This window comes from Mustelus asterias, chromosome 5 (assembly GCF_964213995.1).
Source record: "Mustelus asterias chromosome 5, sMusAst1.hap1.1, whole genome shotgun sequence".
NCBI classification, from domain to species: Eukaryota; Metazoa; Chordata; class Chondrichthyes; order Carcharhiniformes; family Triakidae; genus Mustelus; species Mustelus asterias.
Window position 1 is genome coordinate 12,790,534 of NC_135805.1, and position 13,917 is coordinate 12,804,450.

General features: G+C 46.9%; 1 protein-coding gene across 1 annotated transcript in view; it reads right to left on the reverse strand.

Annotated features, from left to right (window-relative positions):
• The window catches only part of susd4 (sushi domain containing 4), a 197,066-nt gene that overhangs the window by 101,198 nt on the left and 81,951 nt on the right, over positions 1-13,917 (reverse strand). Inside the window, exons 3-4 of the mRNA XM_078213637.1 lie at positions 3,383-3,577; positions 435-638 (exon numbers count right to left, since the gene is read on the reverse strand). Coding sequence (XP_078069763.1) covers positions 435-638; positions 3,383-3,577 — 399 coding nt within the window. The remainder of the gene's footprint in view (positions 1-434; positions 639-3,382; positions 3,578-13,917) is intronic.

Genomic DNA, 13,917 nt, shown 5'->3' on the forward strand with positions numbered 1-13,917 from the left:
AAACTCCACACAGACAGTGACCCGAGGCCGGAATTGAACCCAGGTCCCTGGCGCTGTGAGGCAGCAGTGCTAACCACTGTGCTACCATGTCACCCCTGGGCATGCGACTGGGGAAACAATACTGTCCACATGGTATCGAGAGTCAGTTGGAAGAAGTAGTGTAGTAGTGAGTGTGGTAAAGGTCAGCATGAAGATAGCACCTAGTCAGGACAATATCCTGTATATTTATATATAATCAGCTATTGTTTAACCACACAAGCCTCTCCATGACATAACATACAACATTACACCTCCCTCCTGCTCCTTGCTCCCTCCCTTCCTCCCTCTCCCTCCACTCTCCTCCCCTCTTCTCCTTGATCCCTGCCCCTTTCCCCTTCCTCCATATTCCTCCCTCCATCCTCTTCCCCCTCATCTCCCCATCCTTGCTCCCTCACCTGGTGAAAGTGGTGTGACAGAGTTGCTGAGACAGCTGGGGATTGTACTCCACACTCCGCCCTCCTGACACCTGGGAGGAAGCTCTGATGACAGCAAGTCGAGGTGGAAGGCAGTCAGGCAGTGGAACTCGAGTATATCGTCCACTCGGTAGGTCCTGTTCTCCACCTCTCCGTTCGCAATGCTTAGAACTCGGCAGACAACAACTGAAAAAAGAAGAGAGTTTCCCTGAAACATCATTGAGGTTGGGTGACCTCGAACTCTCCAAACTCCACCACAGGCCAGGAGCAAGAACAATCTGTTTCACATCTTCGTCAAAGCAAAATCATCATTATTTTAGTCCTCTGCATGTACCTCAGGTATTTTTTTTGGGGATAGGTGAGAAGGTCACCCACATAAGGCCTCAACCATGCAGTGCGCGTGTGATGCTAACAAGTCAATGAGCAGGAGGATGTGATGGTATCTTCAGTCTGGTGACGCTCTAAACCACACAGCACTATCCAGGGAGGAGGAGATAGACCGTAAATCAGCAGTTACAACGCTGGTGTGAGGCAGTGAAATCAGGACCCAGCTGGACCCTGTTCTACACACACCATAACAATTACTCTTCTCTAACTGAAGTGAAGGTCAGGGATTAAATGCAATGAGCCAGCTAATCAAGTTGTTTAGGAACTAATACAACACTGAAACCCTTTCCAGCAAAATCTACTGTCCGGAACAGAATTGAACATCAAAACTGCATGGTTAAAAAAATAATCAATCTCAGCTTAAAATACTGCGCGAGGGACTGTAGATTTGGGTGATGGCGTCACTTTTTAAATTCATTCGTGGGACATGGGCATCGCTGGCTGGGCCAGCATTTATTGTCCATCCCTAGTTGCCCGAGGGCAGTTGAGAGTTAACCACATTGCTGTGGGTCTGGAGTCACTTGTAGGCCAGACCAGGTAAGGACGGCAGAGTTCCTTCCCTAAAGGACATCAGTGAACTAGATGGGTTTTTCCGATAATGGTTTCATGGTCATCAGTAGATTCTTAATTCCAGATTTATATTGAATTCAAATTTCACCATCTGCTGTGGTGAGATTCGAACCCAAGTCCCCAGAACATCAGCTGAGTTTCTGGATTAATAGTCGAGCGATAATACTGCTAGGCCATCACCTGCCCTGAGAGTAAGGGCACTTAAATCCAGGACATTTAAACCCAGGCCAGCTGGGCTGTAACTCTCCTTCCCCACCAAAGGTGTTGTGGATAGTGTGGAGGGATGTCAGAAGTTGCAGCGAGACATTGATAGGATGCAAGACTGGGCGGAGAAGTGGCAGATGGAGTTTAACACAGATAAATGTGAGGTGGTTCATTTTGGCAGGTCAAATAGGATGGCGGAATATAATATTAATGGTAGGACTCTGGGCAGTGTGGAAGATTAGAAGGATCTTGGGGTCCAAATTCATAGGATGCTCAAAGCAGCTGTGCAGGTTGAGGCTGTGGTTAAGGCGGCGTATGGTGTATTGGCCTTCATCAATCGAGGAATTGAGTTTAGGAGTCGTGAGACAATGTTGCAGCTATATAGGACCCTGGTCAGACCCCACTTGGAGTACTGTGCTCAGTTCTGGTCGCCTCATTACAGGAAGGACGTGAAAGCCATAGAAAGAGTGTAGAGGAGATTTACAAGGATGTTGCCTGGGTTGGGGGGCATGCCTTATGAGGATAGGTTGAGTTCGGCCTTTTCTCCTTGGAGAGACGAAGGATGAGGGGTGACCTGATAGAGGTGTATAAGATGTTGAGAGGTATTGATCGAGTGGACAGTCAGAGGCTTTTTCCTAGGGCTGAAATGGTTGCCACAAGAGGACACAGGTTCAAGGTGCTGGGGAGTAGGTACAGAGGAGATGTCAGGGGTAAATCTTTCACTCAGAGGGTGGTGGGTGTGTGGAATCGGCTGCCGGCAATGGTGGTGGAGGCGAATTCGATAGGGTCTTTTAAGATGATAGGGAGTGGGATAGCTTGATCTTGGTTTCAGATAAAGCTCGGCACAACATCGTGGGCCGAAGGGCCTGTTCTCTGCTGTACTGTTCTATGTTCTATGTTCTATAAGAGACTTTTAGATAAGTATATGGAACTTAGTAAGATAGAGGGTCATAGGTAAGCCTAGTAATCGCTAAGGTAGGGACATGTTCGGCACAACTTTGTGGGCTGAAGGGCCTGTATTGTGCTATAGGTTTTCTATGTTTCTATGTTCTATGTTTCTATGTCAATTAGTCACAAAGTGCAGGCATTGTGATATATGCAAGTTATATAAAACCCTTATGGCATCAACCAAGGTAAAATGCATAGAAAGAGAAGATGGGATAAATCAAGAGGAAATGATGAAGTAAGCTCAAGTTAAAAGTAGTTTATATAGGAACCAGAACACCAGAAAGAAATTAGAGCAGGAGATGGACTTTGGTCTAAAGACAGGGGGTTCAGAAATGAGAAAATACTGTGTAGTATTTTGAACACAAAATGAAGAGGAAGAGAGAATGAAAGAGGCCAGTGACTAATGAAGAAGAGAAGGCTCTGCAAGTGAGGGAGGAAGAAAAAGGCTGGAGTGCGGTGAAAAAAAGAGGAGCGAGCGAGAGGGAATGAAAGAGAACGAGAGACAAAGAGAGGGAGAGAGCAATCAATATCAATACTCGAGTGAGAAAGAGACCAGAGGCCAAGAAAAGAACAACAACAAAGAAAGGGGGAACAGAGAGAGAGGGGGGAAAAGTCAGAGAGACCATGTCGAGATACCAGTGAGATAGAGGGAGAGAAAAGAAACAGAGGTATGTCGGATAGATATCCAAGAGAGACATTGAAGGGGATGGGAAATGAACAGAAGAAAGAGGCTAAACGAGGTGTATCAATGGAGGCAGATTCTAGCACAGAGTTAATGGTTGAATGGCACACTGTCGGACTGTAGGTTCCACATTACTTACAGTTACACACAGGGAGTTCAGGAGGTATCCAGCCCAATTTGTTGCTGCGATTCCTCATGCAGGCCATGGTGACAGGTCCAGATAGCCTGTAACCTCGCAGGCAGAAGAAGTGAATCGAGGAATTCTCAGCGTAGCGAGGCTTTTGATGCACAAAATACCCATAGTCAGGTTCGGCAGGCTCCAGGCAGTACTCCCCTGAGATTGAAGACAACACAAAACCCACTGTTACTCCAGAAAGTCATTGCCGTAACCGTCACCAATAGTCCTGCACACAGAGGAGCTACAACTCTGCTGGCAATGCTCATTGGCAGCACACACGCTCTTTACTCTTGTCCCAAGGCCCACCAAGCCAGTTGTTGGTGTTTCCAGCATTTTCTGTTTAATCGGTGCTCTGGGAATGGGTTGGGAGCAGGTTGCTGGCTCTCTCTTTGCTGTCCAACACCCTGGTTACAGACAGCAGCTTTCTGAAGTTGCTGCTGCCTTTTTTTAATATTGCGTTCAGTATCTGACAGCTTCCTACAGAACAGCGCTCCTCATTTTTAAACAGTCCCACTGTTCTTATTGCTGTGAGTTTATAACATGACTCAGTTACCCTTGACAGAAGTGACATACATTCACACACAGGAACCCGCTCTCTGCACACAAGAGGAATAGGTTCAAGCCTTGTGGCTTTTTTTGAATTGCCCGGAAGCTTGGTGAGCCTATAGTTTCCTGTTATTTTCTCCATGATAATGTCTCAGCCAATCAGAGTCGATTTGGTGTCCAATCAGCACCCTTTTCTCCTGCAGTATAAATTGTTGTGATTGTTTGAAATTTGGAATCCTGATGAATGTAAGGCAAAAAACTTCTGCGACATGTCTCCCTTTTTGACAATATTCAAGTCCCGTGTTGCCAAGTGTCTGTCAATATAACTTCCACATTTTGTGTTTCAGCCCAGTTGTGATTACCCAGAGGGAGTGAGAGAGAGAGGACAGGCACAGAAACAGAAAATGCTGCAAAATCTCAGCAGGTCTGACAGCATCTGTGGAGAGAGAATAGAGCTCGAGTCTGGATGACTTGTCATCCTTTGATCAAGAGTCATCCAGACTGGAAACGTTGGCTCCATTCTCTCCCCACAGATGCTGTCAGACCTGCTGAGATTTTCCAGCATTTTCTGTTTTTGTTTCAGATTCCAGCATCCGCAGTATTTTGCTTTTATCTACAGATAGACAGGGCAATTTTAACATAACCCATCACTGGAAAAGTGATGGAATTGGGTGCAATGCTGGTTTAATCCCTCACTCAATTTTACTCCCAATGGTTAATAGTGTTATTGTGGAGGTGTAAAGCAGACTGCCACCTCTTCCTGTGGGATTTTCACCCAGCACGTTAGGTTAAAATTGTTCCCACGTGCACAGTGAGACACTGCAAAGATGAACTTGACTCGTGTTTGGAGAGGCTCTGGTCTCCTGTAGAAAAATGAGAGACGATCTTCCAAAAACATAAAATTGTGAAGGGAATAGATAAGATAGAAGCAGGGAGGTTGTTTTCACTGGCGGGTGAAACCAGAACTAGGGGGCATAGCCTCAAAATAAGGGGAAGCGGATTTAGGACTGAGTTGAGGAGGAACTTCTTCACACAAAGGGTTGTGAATCTGTGGAATTCCCTGCCCAGTGAAGCAGTTGAGGCTACCTCATTGAATGTTTTTAAGGCAAGGATAGATAATTTTTTGAACAGTAAAGGAATAAAGGGTTATGGTGAGTGGGCGGGTAAGTGGAGCTGAGTCCAGGAAGAGATCAACCATGATCTTATTGAATGTCGGAGCAGGCTCGAGGGGCCAGATGGCCTACTCCTGCTCCTAGTTCTTATGTTCTGTTATACACAGCAGGCTGAGTGTTCTAATCCATTTCCCTTTCCACCAGAAATATTCCTGTTTCCTTATCACTGTGACAAGTTGAAAGTATTGTGATATATTCGTGAGAGCCCTGTAACCTCCCAACTGCTGAAGTAACTAACACTGAGAGGGCTGGAAGTAGGCCTGGATTTGCAGACCATTGATAAGAAGGGCAGGAACTGATCTTCCGATTAGAGACAACTAAAGGGTCAGGAAAACCCATGGGTGCCCAGAGGGCAGCTCACCCAGTGAGGTCCCTGTGAGGAGACCCAACCTTTAAAGCAATCATCTCTAACCCAGCCCCAAGCAAAGGCTGGCTGCAGGGTGGTACAGTGGCTAAGCCACTGGAGCTGATAACTTGGAGTTCAAATCCGACCAGAGGAAAGTTGTGAGCTTAAATTCAATGAATCTAATAACTTGGATGCAAATATCAGAAAAATTCATGGCCACAAATGCTGTAAACATAACTGGCTGACGGGTGGCATGGTGGCACAGTGGTTAGCACAGCTGCCTCACAGTGCCGGGGACCCGGGTTCGATTCCCGGCTCGGGTCACTGTCTGTGTGGAGTTTGCACATTCTCCCCGTGTCTGCATGGGTTTTCTCCGGGTGCTCCGGTTTCCTCCCACAGTCCAAAGATTTGCAGGTTAGTGGATTGGCCGTGCTAAATTGCCCCAAGAGGTGTAGGTTAGAGGGATTAGCCATGGTAAATGTGCGGGGTTATGGGGATAGGGCGAGGGAGAGAGCCTCGGTACAATATCTGTCAGCGAGTCGGTACAGACTGTATAGGCCGAGTGGCCTTTTTCTGCACTGTCAGGATTCTATGATTCTAATGTACTGCAGGTTAAGAACATAAGAAATAGGAGCAGGAGTAGGCCATCTAGCCCCTCGAGCCTGCCCCGCCATTCAATAAGATCATGGCTGATCTGAAGTGGATCAGTTCCACTTACCCGCCTGATCCCTATAACCCCTAATTCCCTTACCGATCAGGAATCCATCTATCCATGATTTAAACATATTCAGCGAGGTAGCCTCCACCACTTCAGTGGGCAGAGTAATTCCAGAGATTCACCACCCTCTGAGAGAAGAAGTTCCTCCTCAACTCTGTCCTAAACTGACCCCCCTTTATTTTCAGGCTGTGCCCTCTAGTTCTAGTTTCCTTTCTAAGTGGAAAGTATCTCTCCACCTCTACCCTATCCAGCCCCTTCATTATCTTATAGGTCTCTATAAGATCCCCCCTCAGCCTTCTAAATTCCAACGAGTACAAACCCAATTTGCTCAGTCTCTCCTCATAATCAACACCCCTCATCTCTGGTATCAACCTGGTGAACCTTCTCTGCACTCCCTCCAAGGCCAATATATCCTTCTGCAAATAAGAGGACCAATACTGCACACAGTATTCCAGCTGTGGCCTCACCAATGCCCTGTACAGATGCAGCAAGACATCTCTGCTTTTATATTCTATCCCCCTTGCGATATAGGCCAACATCCCATTTGCCTTCTTGATCACCTGTTGCACCTGCAGACTGCGTTTTTGCGTCTCATGCACAAGGACCCCCAGGTCCCTTTGCACAGTAGCATGTTGTAATTTTTTTCCATTTAGATAATAATCCAATTTGCTATTATTTCCTCCAAAGTGAATAACCTCACATTTGTCAACGTTATATTCCATCTGCCAGATCCTTGCCCACTCACTCAGCCTGTCCAAATCTCTCTGCAGACATTCTACGCCCTCCACACGATTCACTTTTCCGCTTATCTTTGTGTTGTCTGCAAACTTTGTTACCCTACACTCAGTCCCCTCCTCCAGATCGTCTATATAAATGATAAATAGTTGAGGCCCCAGTCCCGATCCCTGCGGCACGCCACTAGTTACCATCCGCCAACCAGAAAAGCACCCATTTATTCCGACTCTCTGCTTCCTGTTGGATAACCAATCCCCAATCCACGCTAACACCCTACCCCCAACTCCGTGTGACCCAATCTTCTTCAGCAACCTTTTGTGAGGCACCTTATCAAAGGCCTTTTGGAAATCCAAAAACACCACATCTACCGGTTCCCCTCCGTCAACTGCACTAGTCACATCTTCATAAAAATCCAACAAGTTCGTCAAGCACGACTTTCCCCTCATGAATCCATGCTGCGTCTGCTTAATCGAACCATTCTTATCCAGATGGCCTGCTATTTCTTCTTTAATGATGGATTCCAGCATTTTCCCAACTACAGACGTTAAGCTAACCGGCCTGTAGTTACCCGCCTTTTGTCTATTTCCGTTTTTAAACAGCGGCGTAACATTAGCCGCTTTCCAATCCGCCTAAGATCCAGCTAATGCCATACCTGGTCTGGCCTATGTGAACTATGTGACTGCCTCTTAATGCCCTAGCGGCACTTAACAATCTCTCAGTTATAGAGTTCAGGACAGCTCGGGCTGACCAGTGAATGACAGTGCTACCTCTCAGAGTTAGCTACATTTGAGAAACGGCTGCAAAAGCTGTGCACTGCAGTGCTTCTCACCAGCTGCATTGTGGAGATTATTTTTAGCTATTGCTGACATGATATTAAGGTTCAGGTCTGGTGGAAAGTGGATGATAACTCATCCTCACTGCGTATAACACTGAATAGAAATGACAAGACTGTGGTGTAGGCCAGAGCTTGGTTAAACATGTGTATTGGGGGCAGAACAGGTGAATGTTGAAGGAGCAGCGCTCCGAAAGCTTGTGATTCCAAATAACCTTGTTGGACTTTAACCTGGTGCAGTGAGACTTCTTACTGGTTTTGCTCTTGGGCTAATTACCGTCTCTCTCAAACACCATTACATGAGCAGCGCTGGGATGTAGGGAACAGACCTTGTAAACATCACACTGCTAATTGCAATGATCCATGCGGAATCTCGTGCCTTCATCCCAGGACAGAGTATGGGCCCCTCCCCAATTTGTTTGCTTGCCTTCTTTTCCAAGCCGCTTTCACCCTCCACCGCACCCCGCCCCCCCACTCCGTCCCCCCCTCATCTCTCTGAAATTTAATAACGTCTTTAACAACAAGTTACAAACTGCAGGAATGAGACTCCACAGTTTCAAGTGTTTCCTTTCCACACCGGAGATGTTCCAAGGCATTGCAGGAGTCTCAGCATTAAAAAGGTGCTGTTGCCATTACTAATTTCAATGCTGATATTAAATGGTGACTAATGCAATTTCTTGAAACTCACAGGGTGAGCTGTCATCTTCCTGACACTAATGCCACAGATTTCCCAGTAACTGGTGATTGGCAACTCATAGAAACATAGAAAAACTACAGCACAAACAGGCCCTTCGGCCCACAAGTTGTGCCGAACACATCCCTACCTTCTAGACCTACCTATAACCCTCCATCCTATTAAGCTCCATGTACTCATCCAGGAGTCTCTTAAAAGACCCTATTGAGTTCGCCTCCACCACCACTGACGGCAGCCGATTCCACTCGCCCACCACCCTCTGTGTGAAAAACCTACCCCTAACATCTCCCCTGTACCTACCCCCCAGCACCTTAAACCTGTGTCCTCTCGTAGCAGACATTTCCACCCTGGGAAAAAGCCTCTGAGAGTCCACCCGATCTATGCCTCTCAACATCTTATACACCTCTATCAGGTCTCCTCTCATCCTTCGTCTCTCCAAGGAGAAAAGACCGAGCTCCCTCAGCCTATCCTCATAAGGCATGCCACTCAATCCAGGCAACATCCTTGTAAGTCTCCTCTGCACCCTTTCAATCTTTTCCACATCCTTCATATAGTGAGGCGACCAGAACTGAGCACAGTACTCCAAGTGGGGTCTGACGAGGGTCTTATATAGCTGCATCATTATCCCCGGACTCCTATACTCAATCCCTCAATTGATAAAGGCCAGCACACCATACGCCTTCTTAACCACCTCCTCCACCTGCAGGGCCGATTTCAGAGTCCTATGGACCCGGACCCCAAGGTCCTTCTGATCCTCTACAGTACTAAGAGTCTTTCCCTTTATATTGTACTCCTTCATCCCATTTGACCTGCCAAAATGGACCACGACGCATTTATCTGGGTTGAAGTCCATCTGCCACTTGTCCGCCCAGTCTTGCATCCTATCTATGTCCCTCATGGGGAACCTCTGCCTCAGCGTATGAAGCTGGGTAATCTACACATTAATAATTGCTCATGGGAAGTTCCAACTTCCCAGGCAATTCCCACAGGAAAGTTGGGCTGATGAGAGTCAAACAGCGTTTGGCCCAGGTGATAGGACAACACAGCGGAGGAAGACAAAGGGGGTGAAGCCAGTGGTTTAAAACATACACCATAGGGTGACAGAGGGCATCACTGAGCAATTGTTTTAGCCCCACACACACACACACACACACTCCCACACACACACACTCCCACACATGCATGCACACACACTCCCACACATGCATGCACACACACACACTCCCACACATGCACACACACACACACAGTCCCACACATACATGCACACACATACACTCCCACACATGCACACACACACACACACACTCCCACACATGCATGCACACACACACACTCCCACACATACATGCACACACACACTCCCACACATACATGCACACACACACACTCCCACACATGCACACACACTCCCACACATACACGCACTCACACACACAGACATGTTCTTTCTCCTTTTTATATCAGACCACTAATGATGGGTAAGCAAAGGGCTAGGCTGGCAGGTGGGCAGACTGGCAGGGGTTTAGATAGATAGGGTGGCATGGTGGCAGATGGCTGAAGTGGATAGGGTGGCAGAATGGTATTTAGGTAGAGTTGTAGGATGGCAGGTGATGGATGGGTGGATCAGTGGGTGGGTGGGTCAGTGGATGGGTGGGTCAGTGGGTGGGTGGGTCAGTGGATGGGCAGGTCTGTGGGTGGGTGGGTCAGTGGGTGGGCAGGTCTGTGGGTGGGTGGGTCAGTGGGTGGGTGGGTGGATCAGGGATAGTCAAGTTAGTGTGGGAGGAGTTGTCAGCTCAGGTGAATTGTAGGGTCAAGGTGGGTCAAGGGCTAGTCAGGTGGGGTCGGGTTGGAGGGCTGAGGATGAGTGGGGGCAAATCCATTTGGGTGGTGGGGGAAGTTGGTGGGTGAGGGGTGTCTAGATGGGGGATCGATGGGGAGTTGGGGGAGGGTCAGTGTGAGTGATTCGGGGGGGTGGGGGAGGGTGTCAGTTGTATGGTTACCCAGCTGTTAGACATGATTATTCTCTATCTAACATTTCCTGAGTATTTAAATTGGAACTGTCAGAAGTCTCCGACTCTTAAGTCAGAGTTGGAGACGTTCTCAGAGGGTCCCGGAGAACAGGAGAATTGCCCACTGTCAGCTCCAACTTTCCAGGTAATTCCCACGGTGACCTGCTGGGACTTCCAGGGGGTCCTTTAGCATACGCCTGTGGTACGTCTGGTCTCCGACCATCCTGAGATTGGAGGATCTGAGCCTGTCTGTCTTTGTGATCAGTTCAGCCATTACCTGTGGTTGTGTCATTCTCTGTCCCCAAGGGTTTATCTGACTGGTTGAGGGTAACTGGGAAAAAAGGGCATCATATCCCTGTGCCCCTGTATCGAGGGACCAGGATCCCTGTGTTCTTGAATATTTGGAAGGAGCTGTGCTCTGACTGAACTCAGAGACTGAATGTCACCTATCCAGGGTATGCTGCACCCAGCAACAGTTCCAGCTGTCAGCGAATCCAGGGTCAGGTCTCTAAATGGATACAAAATTGGTTTCTTGACAGAAGCCAGAGGGTGGTTGTGGAGAGTTGTTTTTCAAACTGGAGGCCTGTGACCAGCAGTGTGCCTCAGGGATCAGTGCTGGGTCCACTGTTATTTGTCATTTGTATTAATGATTTGGATGAGAATATAGGAGGCATGGTTAGTAAGTTTGCAGATGACACCAAGATTGGTGGCATAGTGGACAGTGAAGAAAGTTATCTCCAATTGCAACGGAATCTTGATCAATTGGGCCAGTGGACTGATGAATGGCAGATGGAGTTTAATTTAGACAAATGCGAGGTGATGCATTTTGGTAGATTGAACCAGGGCAGGACTTACTCAGTTAATGGTAGGGCATTGGGGAGAGTTACAGAACAAAGAGATCGAGGGGTACATGTTCATAGCTCCTTGAAAGTGGAGTCACAGGTGGACAGAGTGGTGAAGAAGGCATTCAGCATGCTTGGTTTCATCGGTCAGAACATTGAATACAGGAGTTGGGACGTCTTGTTGATGTTGTACAAGACATTGGTAAGGCCACACTTGGAATACTGTGTGCAATTCTGGTCACCCTATTATAGAAAGGATATTATTAAACTAGAAAGAGTGCAGAAAACATTTACTAGGATGCTGCTGGGACTTGATGGATTGAGTTATAAGGAGAGGCTGAATAGACTGGGACTTTTTTCTTTGGAGCGTAGGAGACTGAGGGGTGACCTTATAGAGGTCTATAAAATAATGAGGGGCATAGACAAGGTAGATAGTCAATATCTTTTCCCAAAGGTAGGGGAGTCTAAAACCAGAGGGCATAGGTTTAAGGTGAGAGGGGAGAGATACAAAAGGGTCTGGAGGGGCAATTATTTCACACAGAGGGTGGTGAGTGTCTGGAACAAGCGGCCAGAGGTAGTAGTAGAGGCGGGTACAATTTTGTCTTTTAAAAAGCATTTAGACAGTTACATGGGTATAGAGGGATATGGGCCAAATGCGGGCAATTGGGATTAGCTTAGGGGTTTTAAAAAAAAGGGTGGCATGGACAAGTTGGGCTGAAGGGCCTGTTTCCATGCTGTAAACCTCTTTGACTCTGTGACTCTAGTGCTCAGCTTTGCAGTTTCAGCAGAGGTTGCCAAGGTGGGCAACCTCTCAGCATTTCAACAGCCTTTTGGCCGATTGTGCACTGGAGCAATGTTACACCATTAAAATGCTCTAATCTTGGTGAAGTCGGGACGTCCCTTCACTGAATTGGGATGAGGGAAGGATTTCCAGGGGTTGTGGGGAGTGCGGCATGGAGGGTTGCCTGTCCCTGAGCATCTATCGTTTCTTCAGTGAGAAGAGACAGAGCACAGCCATTCTCACACTCACCAGATCCAATCTGTAATCACTCCCCGTTATCCACTATTCTACATACAAACTATCTGAATCCCTCGATTAGATTCCAGTCTGTAATCGCATCCAGGTATCCACTATTCTACATACAAACTATCTGAATCCCTCGATTAGATTCCAGTCTGTAATCACTCCCCGTTATCCATTATTCTATATATAAACTATCTGAATCCCTCGATTAGATTCCAGTCTGTAATCACTCCCCGTTATCCATTATTCTACATACAAACTATCTGAATCCCTCGATTAGATTCCAGTCTGTAATCACTCCCAGGTATCCACTATTCTACATACAAACTATCTGAATCCCTCGATTAGATTCCAGTCTGTAATCGCATCCAGGTATCCATTATTCTACATACAAACTATCTGAATCCCTCGATTAGATTCCAGTCTGTAATCGCATCCAGGTATCCACTATTCTACATACAAACTATCTGAATCCCTCGATTAGATTCCAGTCTGTAATCACTCCCAGGTATCCACTATTCTACATACAAACTATCTGAATCCCTCGATTAGATTCCAGTCTGTAATCGCATCCAGGTATCCATTATTCTACATACAAACTATCTGAATCCCTCGATTAGATTCCAGTCTGTAATCACTCCCAGGTATCCACTATTCTACATACAAACTATCTGAATCCCTCGATTAGATTCCAGTCTGTAATCGCATCCAGGTATCCATTATTCTACATACAAACTATCTGAATCCCTCGATTAGATTCCAGTCTGTAATCGCATCCAGGTATCCACTATTCTACATACAAACTATCTGAATCCCTCGATTAGATTCCAGTCTGTAATCACTCCCAGGTATCCACTATTCTACATACAAACTATCTGAATCCCTCGATTAGATTCCAGTCTGTAATCATTCCCAGGTATCCATTATTTTATATATAAACCATCTTAACCCCTCAATTAGATTTATCTGAAATCACTCTCAGGTATCCATTATGCTATATATAAACCATCTGAACACCGCGATTAGATTCCAGTGTGTAATCCCTCCCAGGTATACATTATTCCCAGGTATGCATTATGAGCAAGAGGTCAGCGAGAGCATGCCTTCCATCCTGGAAGCCCTGGATGAACCTGTATCTGGGGTCACCATTGCAGATGTCAGAGCAGCTTTCTCGCAGGTCAACCCATGGAAAGCGACTGGCCCGGATGGGGCACTCAGATCCTGCGCGGATCAGCTGGCAGGGGTGTTTGCAGACATTTTCAACCTCTCTTTACAAAAATCTGAGGTCCCTATCTGCCTTAAGAAGATGACCTGGTACCTAAGAAAAACCAAGCATCGTGCTTCAATGACTATTGGTCAGTGGCTCTGACATCCATCATTATGAAGTGCTTCAAAAGGCTAGTCGTGGCACGAATCAATTCCAGCCTCCCGGACTACCTGGATCCACTACAGTTTGCCTACCGCCGCAACAGGTCCACAGCAGACGCATCTTCCAGGCCCTGCACTCAACCCTGGAACACCTAGATAACAAGGATACCTATGTCAGACTCCTATTTATTGACTGCAGCTCAGCCT